Source organism: Conger conger, chromosome 6 (assembly GCF_963514075.1).
Source record: "Conger conger chromosome 6, fConCon1.1, whole genome shotgun sequence".
NCBI classification, from domain to species: domain Eukaryota; kingdom Metazoa; phylum Chordata; class Actinopteri; order Anguilliformes; family Congridae; genus Conger; species Conger conger.
In genome coordinates this window covers 45095535-45122232 of record NC_083765.1, presented here as the reverse complement: position 1 = coordinate 45122232, position 26698 = coordinate 45095535, and the positions used below count along the sequence as shown (strand labels likewise).

At 42.4% G+C, this 26698-nt stretch overlaps 1 protein-coding gene and 1 long non-coding RNA gene across 2 annotated transcripts; both read right to left on the bottom strand.

The window, feature by feature from the left end:
• Positions 1–821: 821 nt before the first annotated feature.
• Positions 822–15280, bottom strand: LOC133131565 (adhesion G protein-coupled receptor G3-like; the record flags this gene model as incomplete). Its single annotated transcript, XM_061246940.1, has 9 exons — positions 822–1308; positions 3403–3683; positions 6136–6226; positions 6616–6884; positions 9453–9586; positions 11957–12057; positions 13117–13156; positions 14165–14284; positions 15215–15280. Coding segments are annotated over 9 exons (1251 nt in total), but the record flags the coding sequence as incomplete, so codon positions are not given.
• Positions 15281–15285: 5 nt separating this feature from the next.
• Positions 15286–20115, bottom strand: LOC133130241 (uncharacterized). The gene is made up of 4 exons (XR_009708930.1): positions 20071–20115; positions 19632–19767; positions 19233–19356; positions 15286–15337 (listed from the first exon to the last, which is right to left on the bottom strand). It is a non-coding gene; the product is annotated as an uncharacterized LOC133130241 (long non-coding RNA).
• Between the last annotated feature and the right edge of the window lie 6583 nt (positions 20116–26698).

The window sequence follows — 26698 nt, the reverse complement described above, 5'->3', positions numbered from 1 at the left end:
AAATAAAAATAAAAACAATGAATTTTATATCAGTGGTCTGGTTTCATCTCATTGTGTGAACCTAGGCAGCATTTGGAATTACCATTCATTCAGCAACAAACACTCAAACCACAACACTGTTTATCCCACCCCTTCTCTGTGTAATGCGCCGACGTTGAAACGCCATTGGCTTTGCCAATTAGAACCAATTTGTAGCACTGATCTTGAATTATTGTACAGCTATACAATGTTTTGGGACAGAGTGCTGGCCCATCAACTGCATATTTTAAATCCAAACTTAAGGACTATAACCACTGGCAGAGGGTGAGTCAACATGTCGGTGAGACTTTTCAATGATAGGAAGGGATTTACAATGGTCTTGTAACAATGTTTTAACATAAAAATCTTACCTATTGTACCTTTAAGGGGAAAACTGTTAAATATTCTGTTTTTTATTCAACGGAAAAATCTAAAACAAAATAACTGTAAGAAAAAGGAAACAAAAAGAACATAAATCATCTTAATTATAACAAAAGACCAAAATTCCAGTTAGGAAATTTGACATATGATGTTTTTATGCAAAGTGAATACAATAGACATTGAAATATACATTGACATAGATATTTGGAAACTGGGCTGCCTAGAAAGGTTTGTTAGTGAACATATTATATTGAAGCTTACTGATATTTAGTACACAAAATGATTAACCCTTAAATCATGGTCATAAAATATGAATTGGATCTCAACCTCTTCTAAATCACACAACAAACACTTCCTTCAACAGACAGACACAGATTAATCTTAGTATCTAAAATCTGAATTTAGTCTAGGACTTGGCTTAATGTGTGTTTGTGAAACTGACCCCTAATGCTCTTAATTTAAATTTCTGCCAATGTATTTCTATCGTTCTGAAACAATATTGTTTTAAGCTTATTACCGCTGCAGGAAAATGAGTCGGTTTGACAGACACAGATTGTCCTGGACTGAAGTATATTTTGTATTGAGACTCTATGCCTAATCTGTGTCTGTGAAACGGGACCAATTTCAATCTTGGAATATGAGGGAGTACAGACTAATGTTGCCGAGAGCTCCCAAACCCAAGGATAACTGAAAAATTCCAGTTGAAATTTGCTTAGTAAGTCTATCATTTGAGTAACTTTTAAGTCTGGATAGTTATATTTCAGTTGTATATATTTTCGGTACGTTCCCTATTGTTGACGGAGGCACTTGCGACGCTGTCTGTGGTGGTGGTTACTGTTGACAGCATGGTCCTGGGGGATTCCTTCGGCCGGTGGTGGAGAGTGAAATAGCGCACGCACACAAAGACACCTGTGAGGGGAGGGAGACAAAGGGAGCATACACTCACCCAGCACTTCATTAGGAACATTTTTACTTTATTACACCTACTTATTCATGTGATTATCTAATGGGCCAATTGTGTGGCAGCAGTGCAGTGCATACATTCATGTAGATACGGTTCAGAAGCTTCAGTTAATGTTCACATAATCCAATTGGGAAATTGGGAAAAAATGTGATCTAAGTGACTGTGGAATGATTGTTGGTGGCAGACAGGGTGGTTTGAGTATCTCAGAAGCTGCTGATCTCCTGGGACTTTCACACACACCAGTCTGTAGAGTTTGCAAAGAATGGTGCAAAAAACAAAACAAAAATCCAGTGACCAGCAGTTCTGAAGAAACATCTTAATGAGAGACATCAGAGGAGAATGGCCAGGTCAAAGCTGACAGGAAGGTGACAGTAACACAAATAACCACACATTACAACAGCGGTATGCAGAAGAGCATCTCTGAACATACAAGGCATCATAATTCTAAGTGGATAGGCTACAGCAGTAGAAGTCTAATAAAGTCTAATAAATACCGAATAAAGTGCTCTCAAAAACACGGACATACAGCACCGGTTAAGCGCACAAATTTGCCTCCCGTTTAAAAATTGAGTGTCCGAGCATCTCTAACCATCACACAAAGCTCACATGTCTGCCATTTTGTCTGTTCCTCTTCTATTCGTTACTCTGTTAAGCGTCTTCTCTAAAAAGTGCAATACAGAATTGAACGTTAGGACTGATTGCTATGTTGGAATTGTGCTCCTAGATTTGCAGTTTAACATAACAGGCCATTCAGCCCAGCAATGCTTGCCTTTTCCTACTAAGTGTACCTTCTGCTTAGTTTGCCTTAAAGCTAAATAGTATCTAGCACCATATCAAGCCTGGTCTTGAAAACCCCCAGTGTTTCTGCCTCCACTAAACGTCCTGGCAAGCTATTCCACACAGAGACCAATCGCTGTGTGAAGAAAATACTTACTAATATCAGTGTGGAATTTATCCTTTGCCAATTTCCATTTGTGCCCTCTCGTTCTGCTAACTGAACTTACCCCTGAAGAATCGATCGGATTTTAATTGGAAGAAATAGCCTTTTCAGGCAAAGTTATGCTGCGAGTTCGGCTGAATAAATCACTGTCGTCAGCCGAACAGCTAAGAATCAGAAACGACTTCTCACCTGCACTGACATCAAATACTGTCTTCAAAAGGGACCTCCAGCCAGATTTTTATCATTTTTTAAGTGTGAAAGCATGAAATGTGCTTCTTGAGTGATAGCACATTTTTCCCATAATCCAGGCTAGTGGTAACAAACCAACCCACTAACAAAGCACAGGGTTGGGGTTGGAGTGAAAACCTATAGGACGGTAGATCTCCAGGAACAGGGTTGGGCACCCCTGTTCTAGCTGTTGAATGAGGTGTGCTTTGTTAGTTTTGGAGTGAAAACCTACAGGATGGTAGATATCCAGGAACAGGGTTGGGCAGCTTTGCACTAGCTGTTGAATGAGGTGTGCTTTGTTAGGTTTGGAGTGAAACCTTTTGAACCGTAGATCTCCAGGAGCAGGGCTGGGCTGCCCTGCTCTAGTTGGGTACCCCTGCTTCAGATCATGCAGTACCATGGAAGAGCTAGCGTTTAATTGGATGACCTTTTACTGGTAACTTACAACCTATAAGTACCTGTCATGTCACTGGGAGGAGCCAGTTTGAAGGTAACCATAGATAGCCCGGCCAGGTTAAACCCACCCACTGGAAGAAACCATCTGTTTCCTTCCACAGTAGACAAGTCAAAACAAGCTAATGACACAGGCTAGGCTCAACCCTTCCATACCTATGCAGTTGTCTAGATTTAAGCCTAGGCTCTTGTGGTGAATTTTTGGTTTGTCCCGGGGCCTGTTCACTGTTCATCAAAGCAAGAATATCCAGTCTGCTGGATAATGGCACTGAGCAAAACCCGTTCCAAATCCGGAACATGGACTGAAGTCAAAAACAGCTGTTCTAGGTTTTTACTTTGTGCAGTTATGCAGCTAACTCGGTAATCCTGCTTTGTGGAACAGGCAACCCTGGGCCTGTGTGGGACGGCCTGTATTTACCATGGAGGGAGTTAAGGATGCAGAATATGTAGAAGATGACTTCCTTCAGAGGGCTGACCGGGAAGAGCAGCACCCCCCAGGACAGCCCCAGAAGCCAGGAGACCCCCATCAGGCTGAATATGTCCTTCCGGGTGATGTGCCGCTCCTGCTGGGCGGGGCTTAGCCTCCGCGCACGCACAACATGCACAGTCACTGCCACAAACACCAGCAGGTTCAGCAGGACCACCAGGGCGAAGAAGCTGAAGGTGATGCTGAGCAGTACCGATTCAGGCAGGTAACACCTGGAGAGACATAGAACAGTGTTAGTCAGGTAACACCTGGAGAGACATAGAACAGTGTTATTCAGGTGACACCTGTAGAGACATAGACCAGTGTTCATCAGGTAACACCTGGAGAGACATAGAACAGTGTTAGTCAGGTAACACCTGTAGAGACATAGAACAGTGTTAGTCAGGTAACACCTGGAGAGACATAGAACAGGTAACACCTGGAGAGACATAGAACGGTGTTAGTCAGGTAACACCTGTAGAGATATAGAACAGTGTTAGTCAGGTAACACCTGGAGAGACAGAAAAGCAGTAACTTAAAGTTTATATATAGCTAACCATGGCAGGCTCAAGCTAAGACTATTCTGTGCTTTGTTAAAATTCTGTTTCTTTTTTCAATATTTATGAAATTACCAATCCATTTTAAGTGATTTCCTAGCTTCACCCTTTATTTATTTTGGACTTTTGAGAATTTGTCCTAGAGGCACATTTCTGTCATCTACTGCGTTGTAAATGCTACATCTCCCTTGTGTATTTGGCAACTTGTATCAGGTTTGTAGAACACCAGACCCAGAAGCGAGACTAGGGAGTAGATCTTTTTAAAAGTCTTTATTTAAATAAAGGCAGTTCAGACAGGCAGGGTTCAATAGTCAGAAAATGGGAATTGCAGGGAATAGGCAGTTTGTTATAAAGTGTCAAGAAAAAGGGTCAATGCTCCGGCAAACAGGAACAACAAGGATAATCCAAAATGGGGTTGTGGTCACAGGTTGGGATAACAAGCGGACAAATCAGACAGAAACAGAATCCAAAGAACAAAATCGAAAAACAAAAACAGGTCGATACATAGCGGTTCAAAACTAGACAGACGAAATAAGCAGAATGTGGAAGTCGAAAACAAAACAGGTCAAACCGGGTATCAATCAGGGATAACCTGTGGAGAGTATGGAATGAACACATAACAATCTGGCGATGAGACATACAAACAGAAGGGTTTTTATAAGACAGGTAACAAGAGGGAATGGCAATCAGATGTGGGAAACAATCAGGAAGGAAATGCAGGTGAAACAAATAACATTGAGTTAATGAACTGACAGGGTGACTGCGGTGTGCACAGAGGGTACCAAAACATGGAAACACTAAGCACATAGACAAAGGACTAGACAATGAAAAACACAGAACCTGACAACTTGGACATTATAAAATGTTTGTCATGTTTCAGGTCTGTCTTGCTATGTTTTATGTTTATTCATTTTGTCTTAGTCACGTATTGCCTTTTCATGTATTATGTTAGTCTAGGTTCGTCATGTTGTTTAGTTTATTTCTTGTTACGATTTATTTTCTCGTCATGTCTAGTTATGTTTCGTTACGATTATATTACCTTGTTATGTTGAGTGGTTATCGTCTTAGTTTCGTTTTGTGTTATGTTTTGATTTAGGTTTATTGTTACGGAGACTGGTTACTGTTTAAACATACACTTTTACTTTCCGCAAACCTTGCGTTCCACCTTTTCTCTCTCTCTTTCTGTCATTCACTCCCTAATTGTTTCCATTTGTCTATTTACTAAAACTACTAACGCTAGATCAGGATTGGGTAGAAACTAACACACTAATCATGTGTTCATGTCACCTTTCGTTTCTTGTGCATGTCATTTACTAATTTACTAATGCTAGGGCAGGATAGGTTTATTACTAACGATTACTAATTACCTTGTTAAACTTGTCATCCATCGCACCTGTTTTCCATTTCCTTGCTACGCTCTAACTAATTGTCTACACCTGTCTACACCTGCATTTATATCCCAGTCGCGCTACTGTTCACTGCGAAATTGTCTGCCTCTAGTTTACTACGCAACTACTACTACTTGAGCATTATTACTGATTGATTCACGTTAAGATCCAAGCCTGTTTTACCGACTATTGTTTATTGATTTCTGTTTCGTTGACAATCGTTTGTTTTTTGACCACGTCTTCGCCTACCGTTTTTGTACCTTTGCCTCGCTGATTGTTTCATGGTTTCGACTTCCGCATCGCCCTCGACTACGACTCTGCCTGTACTTCTGCCCCGCTGACGGCTCTCCTGCTACAGGACCTTCCTGCACGTCTACCGACTACGAGTTTGCCTCTTCCCTCGGCACCGTTTGTTTAGTGTTTGTTTGGCTGGATCTACGTGTATGGACTTTGCTTGTTTTGACTACGCTCCTGGGATTCGTCCCGAATAAAGCCCTGACGGGACTTTATCTAACCATTGTTTCTGAGTCGTGCATTTTGGGTCCAACCCCCACGCACCCGTCTCAATGTTAATTTTTTTACTTGACAATGTTTTTCCTTACTTAGATTTGCATTTATTTGTAACATGCATTTACAGTAGAATAAGAGGTAAAATAAATAATAATAAATAATAATACTTTATAATAAATTATAACAACCAAGCCAAAAGTGCTCCAGCCCACTGGAGACTGATCACTCACATTGTTACTGCGCCACCCTCAAGCTGGTAAATGTTGTACTTCCCATACTTTCCGCAGCTTAGGATCGATATGACAGCCACTGCAGGTAACCCTTAGGGAAGGGGGAGAGAGATGTGGAGTCAGTTATTAATGCATTAAAGGCCCACACACATATTTTCAATGGCGCTCAATTACCAGCAGTGACTGTTACCTCAGCATTAGAACATTCAGTCAAACATTTTAACGACATATTTGTCATCTCACACCTCAAAGGGTTAAACTCGATTTGATCAAACCCTCAGCAGTGTCGGACTGACAGAGACTTTCCGGAAGCCCCAGGCTCACCCCAGCCCACCAAAGCCACCCTGAGCAGGTATCTCCTGATGTAGGTACTCACCCCAGCCCACTAGAGCCAGCTTGAGCAGGTATCTCTTGATGTAGGTACTCACCCCAGCCCACCAGAGCCAGCTTGAGCAGGTATCTCTTGATGTAGGTACTCACCCCAGCCCACCAGAGCCAGTTTGAGCAGGTATCTCTTGATGTAGACATTGAAGACACGGATTACGAGCCAGTAGAGGTGAAAGCCCTCTATGGCGAACCAGGTGATGGTGCAGAGGAGGGAGTAGTGCGTCGCCGCGGCGATGAAGATACAGACTCCGTGGTTGTTTAGGGAGGTCATGCTGTCGTTGGCGAGGAAGGAAAGATTCAGGCTCAGCAGTGCCACACAAAGGTGGATGTGGATACTGAGAGAATGCTCAGAATTATGCCACCTAAGGGAGAGAGGGAGGGAGAGAGAACGAGAGAGACATGGGAGGAAAAAGAAAGAGAGGGCAAGGGAGAGAGAGAGCGAGAGAGAACACGTTATGAAGTGGTGTACCAAACAGTGACATCAGGGAATGGAACCAACTGCACCTTCCAATAAGAAGAAGAAGTGCAGGAACAGAAGCTTCATCTGCATTTGAACAAAGAGCTTAAGGAGGAACTGAAAAATGCATGCTTCATTTATTTACATTTACATTTTTGTCATTTGGCAGACACTTTTAGTCCAAAGTGACTTACCATTGCATAAAGTTAAAGTTACTACACAAGTTAAAAGCACCAAACCCATAAATAGCGAAAGAGCTGTTCTAAACAAAAAGACAATAGTCATCATCAGTGCAATTTTTTTTTTTCAGGGTTAGGGTTAGAGAAGAGGGATATCGGAACGCAGGGGAAGAAATCAGGAGGGAGGATTACGGTATAGTCTGAAAAGGTGTGTTTTTAGTCTGTCAAAATATGGGGAGGGATTCTGCTGTCCAGACAGTGGTAGGCAAGTCATTCCACCAGGAACGAGGACGGAAGACATGCAGCTCAACCACCTGGTGTTTGTAATGAGGGAACCATTTGACAGACGCTCTTATCCAGAGCGATGTACAACAACAGTGGATGCGTGCGGCAAAAGGCAGCCAGTGGAGACAAATGAGGAGTGGGGTGCTCATTACATTGTTATGAGCATTTTCCAGATAGTAGACAAGACTAGACAGTAGACCATGGTTACATTAGTATTTTGGATCAAACCCAAGAGCAAATATGAACAATCACATTGTTATGTTCCTGAGTTCTGTCTGTTAGTTTATCATTGTTTATTATTGTTATTTTTGTATTTATTATTTTTCCTATTCATGTCTGGTGTTCTGTTTATATTCATTAGTCTTTGCACTCGTCTTCCCCTGTGATGTCTGAGTCTGAATATTTACGAGCCCGAGTCACTCCCCTGTCTGCGTTTTCCACTATTTGGGTGTTTACGGTAGTTCCGGGCTTCAACCTTCCTTCTAATCTTGCATTCCTTACTTCCTGCTTTCTCACCATTTCATGTTTGTAGATGGCACAAATATACTAATCCCAACTGACATAGAATTTGAACAGTACTAATTATACTAACACACTAATTTGTTCATCAAACTAACAAACTAACATTCACTAGTTTTGGGTATTTGTAATTTAAATCATGTAACTAACTTACTAACACATCTCCAGTTTCAATTCTGTTCTGTAACTCCGCCTCCCTATTCTATCACTGATTACTTGGTTAGTTTCAGCAAAGTGTTCGCACCTGTCTCTCCGTATGTCTACATCTCCTGATTCTGTGCAGTTGTCTACTCCCTAGTCCGGAGCCATTTGTATTACATGTGTGTCCTTGTGAATCCAGTCTGCATTTTCATTTCCCCCTCATTATTGTGCTATTACCCTTTCATGTGTCTCACCTGATGTTTATTTGTTAGACCGCCCTCACTCCCATGCCCCTGTGTATTTATACCTGTCCTTCTCACTCGCACCTTGCTAGTTTGTCCTGTTTTCGAGTCCGGAGCCCTTGATTTCTTCCCCCCAGTTCTGGTCCCCTTGTTCCCGAGTCCTTGCCCTAGTGGCATTCTGTTTCTTTTGTTTTGTTTCTGGATTTCTTGTTTGACCCCTGCCTGCCCTTTTGACTCTTCTCATTGGATCACACTTTTGGACCCCTGCCTGATTTGGACTGACCTCCCGGTTTTGGAACTTTGCCTGTTTTTGATTACGCTCTGTCTGCCCCTTCATCTGCCATTATACCTGCCATTTTTCCACACCCCTGTGTCTGCTTCTGGTTCCTCTGTCCCCCCCAGACATGACACACTTCTAGTCATGTGAAAACAGCCAGCAAAGGCAGGAGTCAAAACAACAGCTGGTAGCTGGTTGACCTGTTCAGACAAGCTCCCAGCTTGACATGGTTTAGCTGGTTCATCAGTTAAGAGCAACTCCCACCATGACATGGTTTGACCAGCTCAAGCTATGTTCTGAAACAGTTTTTAGCTGGTTGACCGGCTACCAGCTCAGACATACTACCAGCACTAGCTGCCTGACCAGCTCATACCCAGCTAGACCACCTTTATGACCAGCCTGGCCATGCTGGTTGACCAGTTCATACCCAGCTAGACAAGCTTAGTTGCCAAGTTGGTCTAGCTGGCATAGCTGGATTTTACAGCAGAGATGGCACTCGTCCTGAACTAAATTCCCATTGTACTGCTTTTGACTTGGGTGGCTAAATAAAGGTGAACCCATTCAGTCTCAAGCCCAACATAAAGTGGCTCCACCCAAATCCAACGGGATGTTGGCTTTGGTTGAGAATATTTAGTAGGGTTTTAATAGGGGCTCAAAACAATAGTATAGCAGTAATTTTGATTGGTTGAAATGGTACGTATAAAGTCAACTTGACACATTTGAGTACCATATAGCAATCTTGAGACGGAAAGGGCTCATTGAAAACCATAAAGCATTCAAATGAGAACACACCTATAGTCATATTTGGTCTTTCTTTCAACCATGCCCACCTGTATATTGCATGGAAGGCGATGACCAAAGCGAGACAGCACACAGAGACCCCACACCCGATCCGGGACAGCAGGGTGAGGAGCCAGATGGAGTAGGAGCTCAGCAGTCCGGACACCTGGGTACCATTACCTGCCTCGTTTTCATAGACTGGACTCTGCATTCATGCATGCACACACACACACACACACACTCAGAATCAGAGTCGCTGGAGCAGTGGTCTCAAACCGTGTATATGCTGGCTTTTATTCCAGCCTCAGATTCAGTATATGTTTAGTTCAATTATTTGCGGAATTAGGACTGTAGGTTTGCACATAATGTATATGAAGTGAAATGTGTAATTTGTGTTGTCTAAATAACATAAATAATATAGTCTCTGATTTAGTGCAGTTAAATGCTTAAGGCTGAACAAATATAAACATATAAATGGGAGTTATATTTAACATTGCTTCTAATGGGTTTCACTAGAGAGAGATGTTTTGGGCATGGGTGAACCCATATAGTTTCTGCCATACATTACATTACATTACATTATTGGCATTTGGCAGACGCTCTTATCCAGAGTGACGTACAACAAAGTGCATACCCATAACCAGGGATAAGTTCGCTGAAAGACCCTAGAGGGAAGTACAATTTCAACTGCTACCTGTACAACAAAGATAAGGACGAGGGCCTTTTTTTTTTTTTTTTTTTTTTTTTGAGAACAAAGAAACAAACAAACAGAGCAAAAGTGACCAAAGTTAACTATCCAAACACTGCTTACCTAGCCAACTAAAAATACCGATACACAAAGCAAGTCACAGAGACAACAATTAAGGTTCACAGGGAGGTAGGGAGGGATGGGGAGAGGTGCTACTTGAAGAGGTGTGTCTTCAGCTTGCGCTTGAAGGTGGGGAGAGATTCTACAGTTCTGACCTCAATGGAGAGTTCGTTCCACCACTGTGGAGCCAGAACAGACAGTAGTCGTGAGCGTGATGTGGAGGTTCGGAGAGGGGGAGGTGCCAAGCGGCCTGTGGAGGCTGAACGAAGAGGTCTGGCAGGGGTGTAGGGTCTGATGATTTTTTGTAGATAAGCTGGGGAAGACCCTTTAACTGCTTGGAAGGCTAGCACCAATGTTTTGAATTTGATGCGAGCCATGACAGGCAGCCAGTAAGCAGGGGGGTGACGTGTGAGTATTTGGGAAGGTTGAAGGCCAGACGAGCTGCTGCATTCTGGATGAGTTGGAGGGGTCTGATGGCAGACGCTGGGAGGCCAGCCAAGAGGGAATTGCAGTAGTCCAAGCGGGACAGAACCATCGCTTGGACCAGGAGCTGGGTCGAGTAGGGGGTGAGAAAGGGGCGGATTCTCCGTATGTTGTATAGGAAGAACCTGCATGACCGGGTCACCGCCACAATGTTCTTGGAGAGGGACAGTCTGCTGTCCATCACCACGCCGAGGTTCCTTGCACTGGGTGACGGCGTGAGTGTGGTATCCCCGAGGGAAATGGAGAGATCCAGATGAGGAGAGATTTTAGCAGGGATGAATATCATTTCATTCTTGCCTGGGTTGAGCTTTTGATGGTGGTTGTCCATCCAGCTCTGGATGTCCCTCAGGCAGGCAGAGATACGGGCTGAAACCTGCGTATCAGACGGCGGGAACGAGACGAAGAGTTGGGTATCGTCCGCGTAGCAGTGGTAGGATAGCCCATGTGCAGTGATCACAGGGCCAAGGGAGCGAGTGTAAAGAGAAAAAAGAAGCGGGCCTTGGACTGAGCCCTGGGGAACTCCTGTGGCGAGGGGCCGAGGTGTCGATACCGAACCAGTCCAGGCAACCTGGAAGGAGCGACCAGAGAGGTAGGACTCAATCCAGTCCAGGGCTGTGCCACAGATGCCCGTTGCTGACAGGGCGGACAGGAGGATGGAGTGATCCACAGTTTCGAAGGCAGCAGAGAGATCTAGAAGAATGAGGACAGAGGAGAGGGAGGCTGCTCGTGCGGCATGGAGTGACTCACTGACGGAGAGGAGCGCAGTCTCTGTCGAGTGGCCCGATCTGAAGCCAGACTGATGGGGGTCTAGCAGGTTGTTGTTAGAAAAGAAAGAAGAAAGTTGAGTAGAAGCGGCTCGTTCTATAGTTTTAGAAAGGAAAGGAAGAAGAGATACCGGGCGGTAGTTCTGGATGATGGAGGGATCCAGAGTAGGCTTTTTTAGCAGCGGAGTGATGTGGGCCCTCTTGGAGGATGCCGGAAAACAGCCGGAAGACAGGGAGGAGTTGACAAGGGAGGTGACAAATGGGACATACATACTCCCCCTTAGCCATAAACCAGGCCAGTCTTGTCATTGCAGTGGTGCAGAAGCAGAGGGAGAGTTTAACTGCAGGTTGGAGTATGCAGGAGCAGAATCGCTCTGACCCACAGATAGGCTGGACACGTCTATACCACCAGGTCTGGCTTTGGAGGTGCCAGCTCCCCCTGCCCAGCTGGCCCCACCTAGAGAAGCTCTCTCTAAACAGGTGAAGGCTGCTCTCTCACCAGTAGAACAGCGAAAAAGGACAGGTGATCGCAGGAGCACACAATCCCCCCTTCCACTAGCTCAGTGCTACATCCAGATGAGTTCCAGATTGGGTTTGAGCCTGTGAAACAGACAGTTATCCATCAGCAAGGCCCACATTGTGTAGAGAGTGACTACTTCAATTAGTCCTTTAAACAAGAGAATTGGAATTTTCAAAGCAGCCATTTTGTGGTGCTACTTGTATACAAATTTCATGTTCATGAACATGAATACAGTTACAACTAGTTATTTCTGTTGACCAACTGTCAACCTAGTTATTACTAATAATGAGTAAATACTAATTGCAACTTTAATATAATAATTAACTTAAGTCATAGCCTGAGCCTGTGAAATAGACAGCCATCCAGTTGTAAGGGTAATTGATTCTTAATTGACAATGTGTGTTAACAAAGACAATCAGATGATTAAAAATAACCTTTTATTTTTAATGCTTATTACTATTATACCACTTTCTGAATTAAGTGCTAACTATGAGTCTTTCTCTGTCTCTCATAGACAGCATTTGACTTTAATGTCTGCTTTTCCTAGAATGGGGTAGCTAGCACATTCCGGTCTTACAGCAAGGGCAAGGTTGGAGTTTATCTGGAGACTAAATAATAATAATCCTAGGTTGTCAGCATCATGGCTTCCTTGTTTTTGTCTCCGCCCTTGTGGAAAAGTGTGTATAAGACACACTATACTATACACTCTTCTATATCAGATATATACTATATCTGATTCAAATCAGAGAACCGGTAAGCTCGCTCACTTTCTGTTAATTCTTTGCAAATAAATACGAAAATTAAACTCAAGTATAGCTATCGTTATTTTACTGTTTCATCAGACGATGCTCACCTGTGCAATGTTAAAAAGGGCATTTTCCCTATGACAGTGCTCTTAATTAATTAACAGGGAGTCATCACATTTAGTAAAATCTTGGGTCCCATGCTTCAACACCTCCACCACAATGCTGAGGTGCAGAACCCACCACACAAACCGTAAGATCTGACTCTATGGGCCCTGCAACCCTCTGCAAAGCCTCATAAAATCTTAAATAAAACATCTTGCTGTCACTAAATGCAGTTTATTCTCTCACACTGTTCACCACAGTAATTCATATCGATGAAAAGAACAGACTTACCATCTTTCCCCCTATCCAAGAAAGTACATGAAGCATTTTCCTGGAATGGAGATAATTTCATGAATTTTATTGTTGTAGTTTTTGCTCTGTTTTGTTTGTTTTTATGAGCAATCTATGTTCAAAGCAGCTGAAACTGAATTGAATATAGATATTTGAAAGTTTACTCAAGATGGTATCTTGACCAGAGGAATATGTGTTCAATAGGTTCTAGAAATGGACATGATCAGAGGTAATAAAATGCTTAAAATTCTTTGCAGACCTGGGTTCAAATACGTATAAAATTGTTTTAGATTTTCTACGTTTTACTGGGCTTGCCTGGTGTACTGGAACCAACAAAATACTCTCAAAAAGTGCAAACTTTACCTTCTGGTCCTCTTGGTTGGTTCAATGCACCAAGCAAGATCAACCGAGCACATAAAAGTATTTGAATACATAACAATTACATATGATCTCATTATACTGTATACTCGTAAGGTCTGATATTCAGTACCACGAATATGTCAGGTTCTTCATTGCCTAAGTTTTGTCTTAGTTCTTAGCGTCTCTGTGTATTGTTACCCTCTGTGCACACCATAGTCTGTTTCCCGGTTGTTCTTTTCATTCATTAATTTCACCTGTGTCTCGTTTCATGTCTCTGCCTTTTCACTCCTTATATGTACTTCCTGTCTCCTGTCATTGATTCCACCTGTTTCTCGTTTTTGTGCTTGTTTATTTAACCTTTGTTTCTGTCTTTTGTTGGCAGATTGTTATGTGTCCCGACCATATTCTTCAGTGTTATTTCTCTTTTGTTCTGATTTGACCCATTGTGTTTGGACTCTGTTTGGCTCATTGGTTTGAGATTTTGGATTCTCCTTTTGTCTGGACTGCCCGTGTGTTATCAACCCTTAGCTTGCTAAATCAACCATGTATTGGATTATCCCTGACATATCTGTTTGCTGGTCGTCTATTGTTCTGGATTCTGACAGAATAACAATGAGTTTTGCTTGTAAAAGAAACAAATAATCAAGGGTTCCTGCAAAAGCAACATGCTTACAATGTTGCTACTTACCAATGATGAATTTTGGTGGAAAAAAGTGATGTTGACTTTTCTTGTGAGGCCGGAAACCGCCTTGCCCAATTCAATGGCTAAAACGCGATCATTCAGGAGCGAGCTGTTCGCCTCGTGTACCTGACACCGGGAGCAGTCAGATTACAATTACACAGAGGAAACACATCAACAACAACAACATGACATGACATTTGCCTACTTTTCTAACTAGGGTGGCTTTCATTTGTACACATTATCATGGCTGCACATTTCCTGAAGAGATTCACTCATGCAATCCACCTGGAGATTTAAATGGTAAATTAGCAGTTTTATGTTGATCGCGTGACCTAATAACCAAGAGTAATGCCTATATCAGAATGACCTCACACATTTAAAGTGTCTATTCTTCATTTTGTTCAGTTTTTGTGGAACATCTGTGGTGAGTTCCATTGGAAATCTAGTGCAATTTGAGAACGCAAACATGTTGAATCAATATTGCTCCAAAATGCCATCATGACAAAGTGTAAAATATGTCATTTTTTTAATATTGAAAAATTATGGATTGACTGAAACCCTGGTTTAGATGGCTACATAAATATCCACAGCTGCTAGTGCTCTACGACTGTGGTTTGTATATAGATGGAATCTGTCCAACATCAGCCATAGACATTCCTGGGGCCTGTATCATAAAGCAGGATTACTGAGTTAGCTGAATAACTGCACCGAGTAAAACCCCAAATCTGCAACTTGGAACAAAGTTTTACTGCAGTTACCGACTGGTACGCGTTCACTTGGTTTATGGTCGGACAATTTAAATAAAGTTTGTGTGTGGCTAGCAATCGACTAGCCAGTTATAGCAAGCAATCTTAGGCTATTTTATGTTTAATAAATAACGAAAATGAATATGTTTAATAAAAAACAAATTACTCCATGCATTTTCAAAGTAAGGCAAGTATACAAATCTAATGAGTAAAATAATGATGGGTGAGCAATGTAAGTATTTTTGCTGCAGTTGCACCTGTAAATCAATACATATTTTCAGGCACATGGGGGAGGTATTTTGTACTTTACCGGGAACAGGCCTCTTTTAAACCAGATAATGGCAGAGTTAACCTCATCATCGCTCCCAATGGCTGCACGGAGGGCTTCTTGAGGAATTTGCACATGAACATCATCTGTTTCCTTATTATTCCCCTGAAATAGAGCGCATGCCGTAGCAACTTTGCATTCTCCTTTATAATATTTATTAGCCATATCATATTCATGATCGTCACGTATTTGCATTTTCATTTTAATACCCTGAGCTTAACAAGTCATACACTCACTGACATACACTCTGGTCATAGCTGACAGGAAGGTGAGAGTAACACAAAAACATCACACATTACAACAGTGATATACAGAAGAGAATCTCTGACCACACAAGGGATCATAACTCTAAGTGCATAGGCTACAGTAGTAGAAATCTAAAAAATAAGTCTAATAAATACCTAATAAAGTGCTCACTGATTGTATGTGAACACAAACGACAGCTCACTTGGCCTTCTCTCTCTCTCTCGCTCTCCAGCACACGGAAGCAAACATACAGCACCAGTTATGCGCACAAATTTGCCTCCCATTTAAAAATCGAGCATTTCTGACTGTCACATGACGCTCACCTGTCTGCCATTTTGTCTGCTCCCTATACAGTGCAGTCCATAAGTATTTGGACAGTGACACATTTTTGTTGTTTTTGCTGTGTAGTCAAATAAACAGTTGACCTGTTAAAACTTTACTTAGGGTTTTTTACATCCATACTGTGTACAAATTGCTGCTATTGTTATACATAGTCCCCCCAATTTTAGGGGACGAAAAGTAATAGGGGACTGCTCAAATGTTTCTTGGACAGGTGTTAAGTTTCATCATTAGTTCAAGGATAAAAGAGCCAAGAAAAGGTATGGAGTTGATTCGAGGAGTGCCATCTGCATTTGGGGTCTGTTGTTGTTGTCTCTACATGAGAAACATCATTAGGCTGAAAAATCATAAGTTTGGTACAATGTTAAGAAGCAATAACGCACTGGTGAGCTCAGCAATGGCAATGACCTGCTAGACAACAATGTAGTGGATGACAGAAGAATCCTTTGAATGTTCTTGACTGGCCAAGTCAATCACCTGACCTCACATGCATTTCACTTGCTGAAGACCAGACTGAAGGCAAATAGTCCCCAAAACATGCAGGAGCTGAAAATGGCTGCAATACAGGCCTGGCAGCAGATCACCAGGGAAGTTACCGTGTATCTGGTGATGTCTATGAGTGGCAGACTTCAAGAAATCATTGATTGCAAAATATTGCATATGATGACTTTATTTCAGTTTGTATTAATGTGTCCAACTTTAACCACATAGTGATTGTTTTATTTCAGCTGTTTGTTTGCTGGAGTGTAGAGAGAAAACAACAACAAATGTATCACTGTCCAAATAAGCACAGACTGCACTGGAATGGCCTCCAGAAGTACTGGCACCCCTGAATGGCAATGCACAAAATATACATTAAAAAAATATACAGATGCATCTCAAAAAATTTGAATATCGTGGAAAAGTTCATTTCTTTCCGTAATTTAATTCAAAAAGTGAAACTATTCTAGATTCATTACACATAAAGTGAAATATTTCAAGCCGTTCTTTAAATTAATCTTGATGATCATGGCTTAGGCGGCACGGATGGCGCAGTGGGTAGCACTGCCGCCTTACAGCAAGGAGGTTCTGGGTTCGAATCCCGGTCGGCCGGGGCCTCTCTGTGCGGAGTTTGCATGTTCTCCCCGTGTTTGCGTGGGTTTCCTCCGGGTACTCCGGTTTCCTCCCACAGTCCAAAGACATGCAGGTTAGGCTGATTGGAGAGTCTAAATTGCCCATAGGTATGAGTGTATGAGTGTATGAGTGAATGGTGTGTGTGCCCTGTGATGGACTGGTGACCTGTCCAGAGTGTATTCCTGCCTTTCGCCCAATGTATGCTGGGATAGGCTCCAGCCTCCCTGCGACCCTGTTCAGGATGAGCAGGTTAAGATAATGGATGGATGGATGGATGGATTATGGTTTACAGCTCGTGAAAATCCAGTCTCTCAAAATATTAGAATATTACATAAGATCAAAAAAGGATTTTAAGATGCTTCTGAAGTTGTCTCTGGTTCTGGAGTGGCTTGACACTAGAAATGCGACACTTGTAGCCCATTTCCTGGACAGGCCTGTGCCATAGTGGCTCTTGATGCATTGACTCCAGCCTCAGTCCACTCCTTGTGAAGTTCCCCCAAGTTCTTCAATCAGTTTTGCTTGAAAATCCTCTCAAGGCTGCGGTCATCCCTGTTGCTTGTGCACCTTTTCCTACCACACTTTTCCCTTCCAGTCAACTTTCCATGAATATGCTTTGATACAGCCAGCCCTTTCCCTTTTTTTGATTGGTCTTATGTAATATTGAAATATTTTGAGTTACTGAGATTCAAGAATAAAACAAAAAAAGGCTTGAAATATTTGACTTTATGTGTAATGAATCTAGAATATATTAAAGTTTCACTTTTTGACAGAAAAATTCATTTGTGAATTTAAATTAAATGTAAATTCATATTGTGGCACCCCGGTGCCTTTGGCAGAGTGGGATAGGCAGCAGAGCCACCTTCAGCAGCACGGTCAGAGACCGTTCCCCTAACGCAGGCTACTGGGGAAGCTAATTGAGGGCAGGTATTTCCCTAATTACCTGTTAACAGCCTGAGCAAGCAGCAACAGGTGAGCTGCATTCTGTTAATTAAGAATGCCCAAAGTGGAGTGCTCTTAAACAGAGGAAAACTAGAGAAGGAGGGAGAGACACAGGAGGATAAGTGGCTCGCTACAACCTCTGGATGAAACAGTGAGCGAAAAACCCTGAGTAATCATGGACTGTCCTGTCTAAAGGACAGTGGCGGAAGGGCTGGAGACGGAGCCTGGACCGGAGCTAAGAGGAGGCCGGACAGAGCCTGGCCTAGATCCCCCCACATTTAATAAAGAATTGACAATTCAACTGTCTTCTTGAGTTCAGCCCACAGGTCTTTGATTTGATTGAGCCTGAGCTCTTTGTAAATCTGTTTTGTTAGTTAATACTCTGGGGACTAGGGACTAGTGTTCTTAGTTTACAAAAGTAAACTAGCTTGAATTTATTTGCACATAATGCTCATTTAGATTAGGCAATTCATTGGGAATCAACTTTCCAAAGTCGCAATAAACTTAATTAATAGCCTGAGCCTGTGAAACAGGCCCATGTGAATTAACAGGGAGTAATTTGTAGGGAATTATCAATGCATTGCAAAATGTGCGATGTAAATAAAGCTGAATTTAATTGAATGTTACAGAGATTGCATTTGTATTTCATTAAATAAAGAAAAGTAACATGTTAAGCAATAGACCACTTTTCAGTGAAAAAATGTATCATGGCAGTCTGGGATTATCTGGATGGCTAAAAGAAAGTGAGAGAGCCAAAGTCTGCATAAGAACTGTGGCAAGTTCTCGGTTATGTTTGGAGCAACCTTCTTCCAGCAAATAAACAGTTTGGAACATCATTAAGAAGAAAGAGAGCACTGGTGAGCTCAGTAATTTCAAAGGAGCTGGTTGGCCATGGAAGACCTCTACAGTTGATGACTGAAGAATTCTCAGTATAATTAATAAAAACAAACACCTGTCTGATAGATCAGAAACACTCTTCAGAAGACAGGCGTGGATATGTCGGTGACTACTCTCTGCAGAAGACTTCATTTAACACCGGCAGTGTCTGCTGGTTTTCGGGTTGTTCGCAGAACCTGTGGTGCATTTAAGTCATTGATTGGCTATAGAATTGACACTCCTTGTTCTGGAGGCCTTAATTGACAGTTACTTGAAAGGAAACCTCAAAAACCAGTAGATACTGCGGCCCCTTAGGGATTCAGTTTGACACCCCTGATTTAACAGATTTACAGAGGCTACGTAGCACGATTCAAACAGTTTGCTAAGAAGTACCTAAAAGGGCCAGCAGAGTTCTGGAAAGATGAGGCCAATAATGACTTGAATCAGAGTGATGGCAAGAGCAAAGAGGATAAAGCCCTGTACTCACTTGCATTGAGGGGATACCACGCTGATGATCAGTAAAATTCTTTCGCTGGTGTTTTGCCACTGAACCTCTGAAATGCTGGATGTTTGACATCGGAGTCTTCCCTTTGACTATGCAGCCAATTACACTGTCACAAGGAGACATAAAAAGCTAATGTGAGATCGTAAGCCAGTATCCAAACTAATACAATCATCAGAGCCCAGTGTTTAAAAACTTTTTTGGATAGGATTTCAGTAAACTGAAAGGATTACATCTCAAAATTGCATATAAACTAGACGCTGTGATTCTGATCCTAAATTCAATAGTACCTAGAATTGAGATAGATTTTCAACAGTAATAATCAGCAGTCAGACTCAGTCAGAGCTATAGTAAGGAAAAAAATTAGCTTGTACGTAAACTCACCTCTCAACATTGTCTAAATATATTTTTTCAGAGTTACTTTTTCCATTTTCATAGCAATAAAATAACTCATTTATCCTTTCTTCACTGCAAGTTTTCAAAGGTTGATCAAAAGTCTTACAGAAGGCTGAAGGGGATGCTAGAACAGTGGGGAAACTAAATGTTACATTGCATCATTTAGCGACTTACAATGTAAGTAAACACAGAGAAGATACATTGATCAGCTTCACAACAAAAATATTGTATTAGTCTGTATGGTAAATTGAGCAAATTGGGACATTTAAATGCTCTGAATATAAAATGTTATGTTTTTATGTTACATTAAGTTCCTGTTTTTCTTTGCACTCATTATACTGTACAGCTGGATAGTTAACAAGTAATTGAACACATTTTGCACAACACAGCTCATGGTAGGTCAAAATGAAAATAAAAATAAACTCACTTGATTCTTCAGTTTTCATCATTGTCCGTATTGTCGTCCCCGTCCTCTTCCCCGTCCCCACTGCCATCCCTGTTATCGTCCCCACCGCCGTCCCTGTTGTCGTCCCCATGGTCGTCCCTGTTATCGTCCCCATTTTCGTCCCTGTTGTCTTCCCCATGGCCGTCCCCATTTTCGTCCCTGTTGTCATCCCTGTTGTCGTCCCCTTTACCGTCCCTGTTGTCATCCCTGTTGTCGTCCTCATGGTCGTCCCTGTTATCGTCCCCATTGTCGTCCCTGTTGTCGTCCCCATTTTCATTCCTGTTGTCGTCCCCGTTGTCGTCCCCATTTTCGTCCCTGTTGTCTTCCCCATGGCCGTCCCCATTTTCGTCCCTGTTGTCTTCCCCATGGTCGTCCCCATTTTCGTCCCTGTTGTCATCCCTGTTGTCGTCCCCTTTACCGTCCCTGTTGTCATCCTCTTTGTCGTCCCTGTTGTCTTCCCCATAGTCGTTGAGACGTTAAACCTTGAAAAAACCTAAGGATATATTATTAAGAACTTAAGAAGGATAACAGGAAACTGAAACCCTGGTTTAGACAGCTACATAAATATCCACAGCTGCCAGTGCTCTATGCAAACCAGGACTCAGTGATTTGTATACAGATGGAATCTGTCCAACATCAGCCATAGACATTCCTGGGGCCTGTATCATAAAGCAGGATTACTGAGTTAGCTGAATAACTGCACCGAGTAAAACCCCTCACAAATCTGCAACTTGGAACAAAGTTTTACTGCAGTTACCGACTGGTACGCGTTCACTTGGTTTATGGTCGGACAATTTAAATAAAGTTTGTGTGTGGCTAGCAATCGACTAGCTAGTTATAGCAAGCAATCTTAGGCTATTTTATGTTTAATAAATAACGAAAATGAATATGTTTAATAAATAACAAATTACTCCATGCATTTACAAAGTAAGGCAATGAGTAAAATAATGATGGGTTAGCAATGTAAGTATTCTTGCTGCAGTTGCACCTGTAAATCAATACATATTTTCAGGCACATGGGGGAGGTATTTTGTACTTTACCGGGAACAGGCCTCTTTTAAACCAAATAATGGCAGAGTTAACTTCATCATTGCTCCCAATGGCTGCCACAATAAATGATCCGCACAGCCATTGGGCCCTTGAGCAAGGCCCTTAACCCCACATTGCTCCCCGGCCGCTGCACTGTGGCTGCCCACTGCTCCTAATAACTAGGATGAGTCAAATGCAGAGGCCAAATTACCCCACGGGGTTCAATAAAAGGTATATTATTATTATTATTATTATTATTACAGGAGGAGAAGTGGCTCTCTACAACCTCTGGATGAAACAGTGAGGAATCATGGACTGTCCTGTCTAAAGGACAGTGGAGGAAGGGCTGGAGACCGAGCCTGGACCGGAGCTAAGAGGAGGCCGGACAGAGCCTGGCCTAGATGCCCCCACATTTAATAAAGAATTGACAATTCAACTGTCTTCTTGAGTTCAGCCCAGAGGTCTTTGATTTGATTGAGCCTAAGCTCTTTGTAAATCTGTTTTGTTAGTTAATACTCTGGGGACTAGGGACTAGTGTTCTTAGTTTACAAAAGTAAACTAGTTTGAATTTATTTGCACATAATGCTCATTTAGATTAGGCAATTCATTGGGAATCAACTTTCCAAAGTCACAATAAACTTAATTAATAGCCTGAGCCTGTGGAACAGATCATCCAGTGCCCATGTGAATTAACAGGGAGTAATTTGTAGGGAATTATCAATGCATTGCAAAATGTGCTATATAAGTAAAGTTGAATTTAAAGTCTGATCCTAAATTCAATCCTACCTAGAATCGAGACACAATGACACGTTGGACGGCTAGATATTTACTCACTTGCTGCTTAGTTGCCCTCCCGGACCCCTCGTTGTTAATCTAATGAGTGAAAACATGAAAGCTGTCAACATCCAATGTAAAGTGAGCAAGCAAAACACAATAGTAGGCTGTTATATTTATTGATGATGGTGATGGCTGCAATGGAGCCAGTAGAATGTTGATGGCTGATGGCAATTGCTGACGTTGATGGCGGAGCCATAATTTGGCGAAGTTAGAGCTGTCTGTCATATCGCTCAGGCGAGGCTCCGTGATATTTGTATGCTAACGTTACTGTATTTTTTGGGAGTGTCATGTAATCGCCTGGATGGGTGGCTGGCCATAAACGAGTCTCTACGTTCAAGGGTGGAGTTTGAGCGCCCGTTTCCTTCTGCGTAACACAAGCTGGAGATTTTCTGAAGTCAAATATTTTTTTCATACCACACAGAAAAAAAGATATTTTGGGTATTATTTATTTTGCCCTTTGTCATTTTGTCTGTTCCCTAGTTGATGTATTGTCGGTGCCTTCCATATGATATAACGGACAGTGCACAGTGTTAAGAAATAAGTAGTCTGTCTGGTTGAAAGCTACAAGAACATATATAGTTAATATGGCATTGAGATTTAAAAATATATGAATACATTTAAATTAAAGATATAAAAGCATGCAGATGTGGTCAAGAGGTTCAGATGTTTTTCTGATAAAATGTCATCTAAGTGACTTTGACCATGGGATGATTGTTGGTGCCAGACAGGGTGGTTTGAGTATCTCAGAAACTGCTGATCTCGGGATTTTAGAGAACAGTCTCTAGAGTTTGCAGGGAATGGTGCGAAAAACAAAAAACATTCAGGAAGCAGAAATTCTGTAAGCAGAAATGCGTTGTTAATAAGAGAAGTATCAGGTTCCACTCCAAGAACAGAAAGCCTGGGCTGTAGTGGGCACAAGCACACTTTGGGCCTGTTAATGCCAATCAATCATCGCTTGAATGCCACAGCCTATTTGAGTATTGTTCCTGACCATGTGCATCACCTCATGGCCACAATGTACCCATCTTCTTATGCCTACTGCCAGCATGATAATGCGCCATGTCACAAAGCAAAAAATGTCTCAAACTTGTTTCCTGAACATGACAGTGAGTTCAAATTGTTCAGTGGCCATCCCGGTCACCGGATCTGAATCCAATAGAACACCTTTGGGATGTGGTAGAATGGGAGATTTGCAGCATCTCTGACAGTTCTGCAGAAATTGCATGAGGCAACCATGTCAACATGGAACAGAATCTCAAAGGAATCTTGAGGAATCCATGCCATGAAGAATTGACGCTGTTTTGAGATCAAAGGGAGGCCCTATCCAGTTCCGAATAAAATGCTCAGTGAGCGTATAGTACAATACATCTCTCTCTGTCCTTACTCACCTGTTTCATGTCGTGTTGAATATCTGTTGCCACTGAATGGACATTGCAAACCAACTTTAAACACTTCCATTTGACTTCGCTGCCAATACTGTCAGGAAGACACACAAAAAGCAAAAGCTAAAAGAAAAGAAAAATGTCTAAAGAAAAGAAGGGAGAAAAAAGAAAGTAAAAGAGGAAAATAATACTACTTAAACCAACAACTCACCATTCTGGAGTATCTAAAGAGAGATAAGAGTGAATTTAGTGACTTACAATGTAAGTAAACACAGAGAAAATACATTGAACTGCATCACAAAAACATATTTGATTAGTCTGTAAAGTAAAATGGACAGATTTGGACATTTAAATGTACAACTATTGGGATATTTATTTTTCAGGATATAAAATGTGCTATTTATTGTATTTAAGTTACATTCATTTAATTTTATTCTAGGCAATCATTATACAGCTGGACAGTTATTTAACAATTTAACCACAGCACAGCACAGCGGATGGTAGGTCAAAATCGAAATAAATATAAACTCACTTTGGTGTCCAGATGCAAGCAGCGAGGGCAGAAAGACCACAATGCATGTCAGCACCACCACAGCCATGGTGTTTAATGCATACGACTGAAAGACAACTGTTCTATGAAGGCTGATGCCTCAACTTACTGAGGTATGCAAATCAAAATTCCACCCACTGGCTTAACTCTAACAAAAGAGAACTACAGAGCCCTCCATGAAGTCACAAACTTTGTCTGACAGGTAAATGTTCATTTTCACCATCAACGTCTGTATGAGGGGGAATAAATTCATTCTTGCAATAGATTGTGCAGTGATAAAGTTGTTTAGGTATTGTCTCATGAGGACACTGTGAGCATCCCTCCCAGCTAACACAAAACATTCTCACAATGTTGCTGCCATGCATATAGGTTGGCCTGTAGCGTATTGGTTAAGGTAGAATAACTGAGTTAGCTGGAGCAAAAAAAACAGGCCCCCTCCTGAAGTAGAAAATGAAGTGAAAAAAAGAGCTGACCTGGATTTACTCAGTGGAGTTATCCAGGTGAAATACCCCCCTGACAGAGTTGGTGTGTCTGCATCCCCTGCCCCTGTACTCCTGAGAGCACACAACAGTGCACCCAGGTGCACCCCAGGTGCTCCCGGTACACTCCAGTTTTATTCTCCCGAGTGTGTGAGTGAATGGTGTGTGAGTGAATGGTGTGTGTGCCCTGTGATGGACTGGCGACCTGTCCAGGGTGTATTCCTGCCTTTCGCCCAATGTATGCTGGGATAGGCTCCAGCCCCCCTGCGACCCTGTTCAGGATAAGCGGGTTAAGATAATGGATGGATGGATGGATGGATTATTATTATTTATTATGTTATTCTTTTCACTTTGCTCTTGCCCTGCACCTTTGGAACTTTGCCTTTCTGAACATCTGGATTTTTGACCTTGGACAGTTTAATTATTATTCTTTAGCATCTCGATTTTAGAATTGTTTATACTGGATTGCTGGCTTTTTATATCGGACTGTAAATAAACAACAATTTCTGAATATCCCCTGGTCTGCACTTGGGTCTCCTGAATGGTACATTACGCCTGGATAACTGCACTGAGTAAAACCCAGAACCCTCATAAAACCTGAAATTGGATTTAAGTAAAAAGAGCTGTTCCGAGTTACCCAGGGAGCATGAGGTCCCTGTGGATAATCAAACGGCTCAATCAGGCACCTGTGGTTTCCATCAGCATATTAACTGTGTGGATCATCCGGGGGACACCAATGCAAAAAAGCAATTCTGGTGGTTCGTGCAGCAGTGGATATGCTTGCCTTGCTGAAAATACCAGTTTAAAACAGCCTAAACTGGACAAGCTGGTTTATGATGTGTTTTCAACACTTTTAGCTGGTCAACCAGCTGTTCACTGACTGACCAGCGTACAGTGGGAGTAATAATTGTTTGATCCCTTGCTGATTTTGTAGGTTTGCCCACTTACAAAGAATGGAACTGTGTTGAAGTTTAATCATAGGTACATTTTAACATTGAGAGACAGAATATCACAAAATAATCCACAAAGGTTGGAATTAGTCTGAGCACAAAGGTTGTGGATTGGTTCAGCAAACATAATAGTGGGGCACCAGCTCCCCTGCTGTGCTGTGAAACACGGTTTTGGTCCTGAGGACATTGGCTTGCACATAATGGCTTGGATCTGAATTGCTGAACTGGTTGTTGAATTGGTTGCTGATATTAAGACGAAAACAAAACCCACAATCCCTGTTGCGCTCCTGGACCTGGAGTGAGGACCACTGGGCTAACTTCTTACTTCTGTAGTAAACGGTGTGTGTGTGTGTGTGTGTGTGTGCGTGTGTTTCCAGACTTGTGCGGGAGTTTGTTGCCCAGAATAATTCCACCCAGATACGACATATCATCCAGATCCTGGCCTCTGAGTTTGCTCTGTCCCAGCACCCCCACAGCCGCAAGGGGGGGCTCATCGCCCTGGCTGCCTGCTCCATCGCCCTGGGGAAGGTAGGAAAGGGCACTTACAGCAGGGGTGCGCAACAAGGGCAACTTCTGGTCTTAATTATTTAATTGACTCAATCATATCTTATCTGACATGTGTATGAGTACCAGCTACAGCTGCAGACTGCAAGTGCATCATAATGGTTTTACTGTGCTCAAGTACAGGCTTAATTTATAGAACTGTCAGCAAATTAAAAACAAGGCAATTGGCTGGAACAAAAACCAGTATGCAGACCTGCCCTTGAGGACCGGACATGTGCACCCCTGACTTACGGTCACCACTGATGCCCATTGACAGCACTGACCAACACTACTGACACAAAGTACCATTAATCACCACAGTACTGACACACGCATAAACATTAGTCACCCACACTACTGACCTACACATGAGCAACTTTACGCACGAACTGATGCACAGTAATGTTGTTTACCTATGCTGCTGTCACAATGAAACATCACCCACACTACTGACGCAAAGTTACAATACTGACCTACACTACTCACGCAAACAGTTACAGTTCTCACCTACACTACTGACACGTAGAGTAACGTTACTCACCAACTGATGCACAGTAGCGTTGTTTACCTACACTGCTGCCACAAAGAAACATCCATGTCTCTGTCTGCATTACACATCGGACAGCCACCTGCGTTACTACGCCTGCGAGGCGCTGTACAACATCGTGAAGGTGGCTCGGGCCGCGGTGCTCCCCCACTTCAATGTCCTCTTCGATGGGCTGAGCAAGGTTCCCTCACGCAGTCTCCGCACACCGGGGAAGGGCAGAGAGGGGTCGAACGCAGCGGTTCCCCTCCCTGCTCCTGGAGATCTGCCATCCTGTGGGTTTTTATTTTCACCCT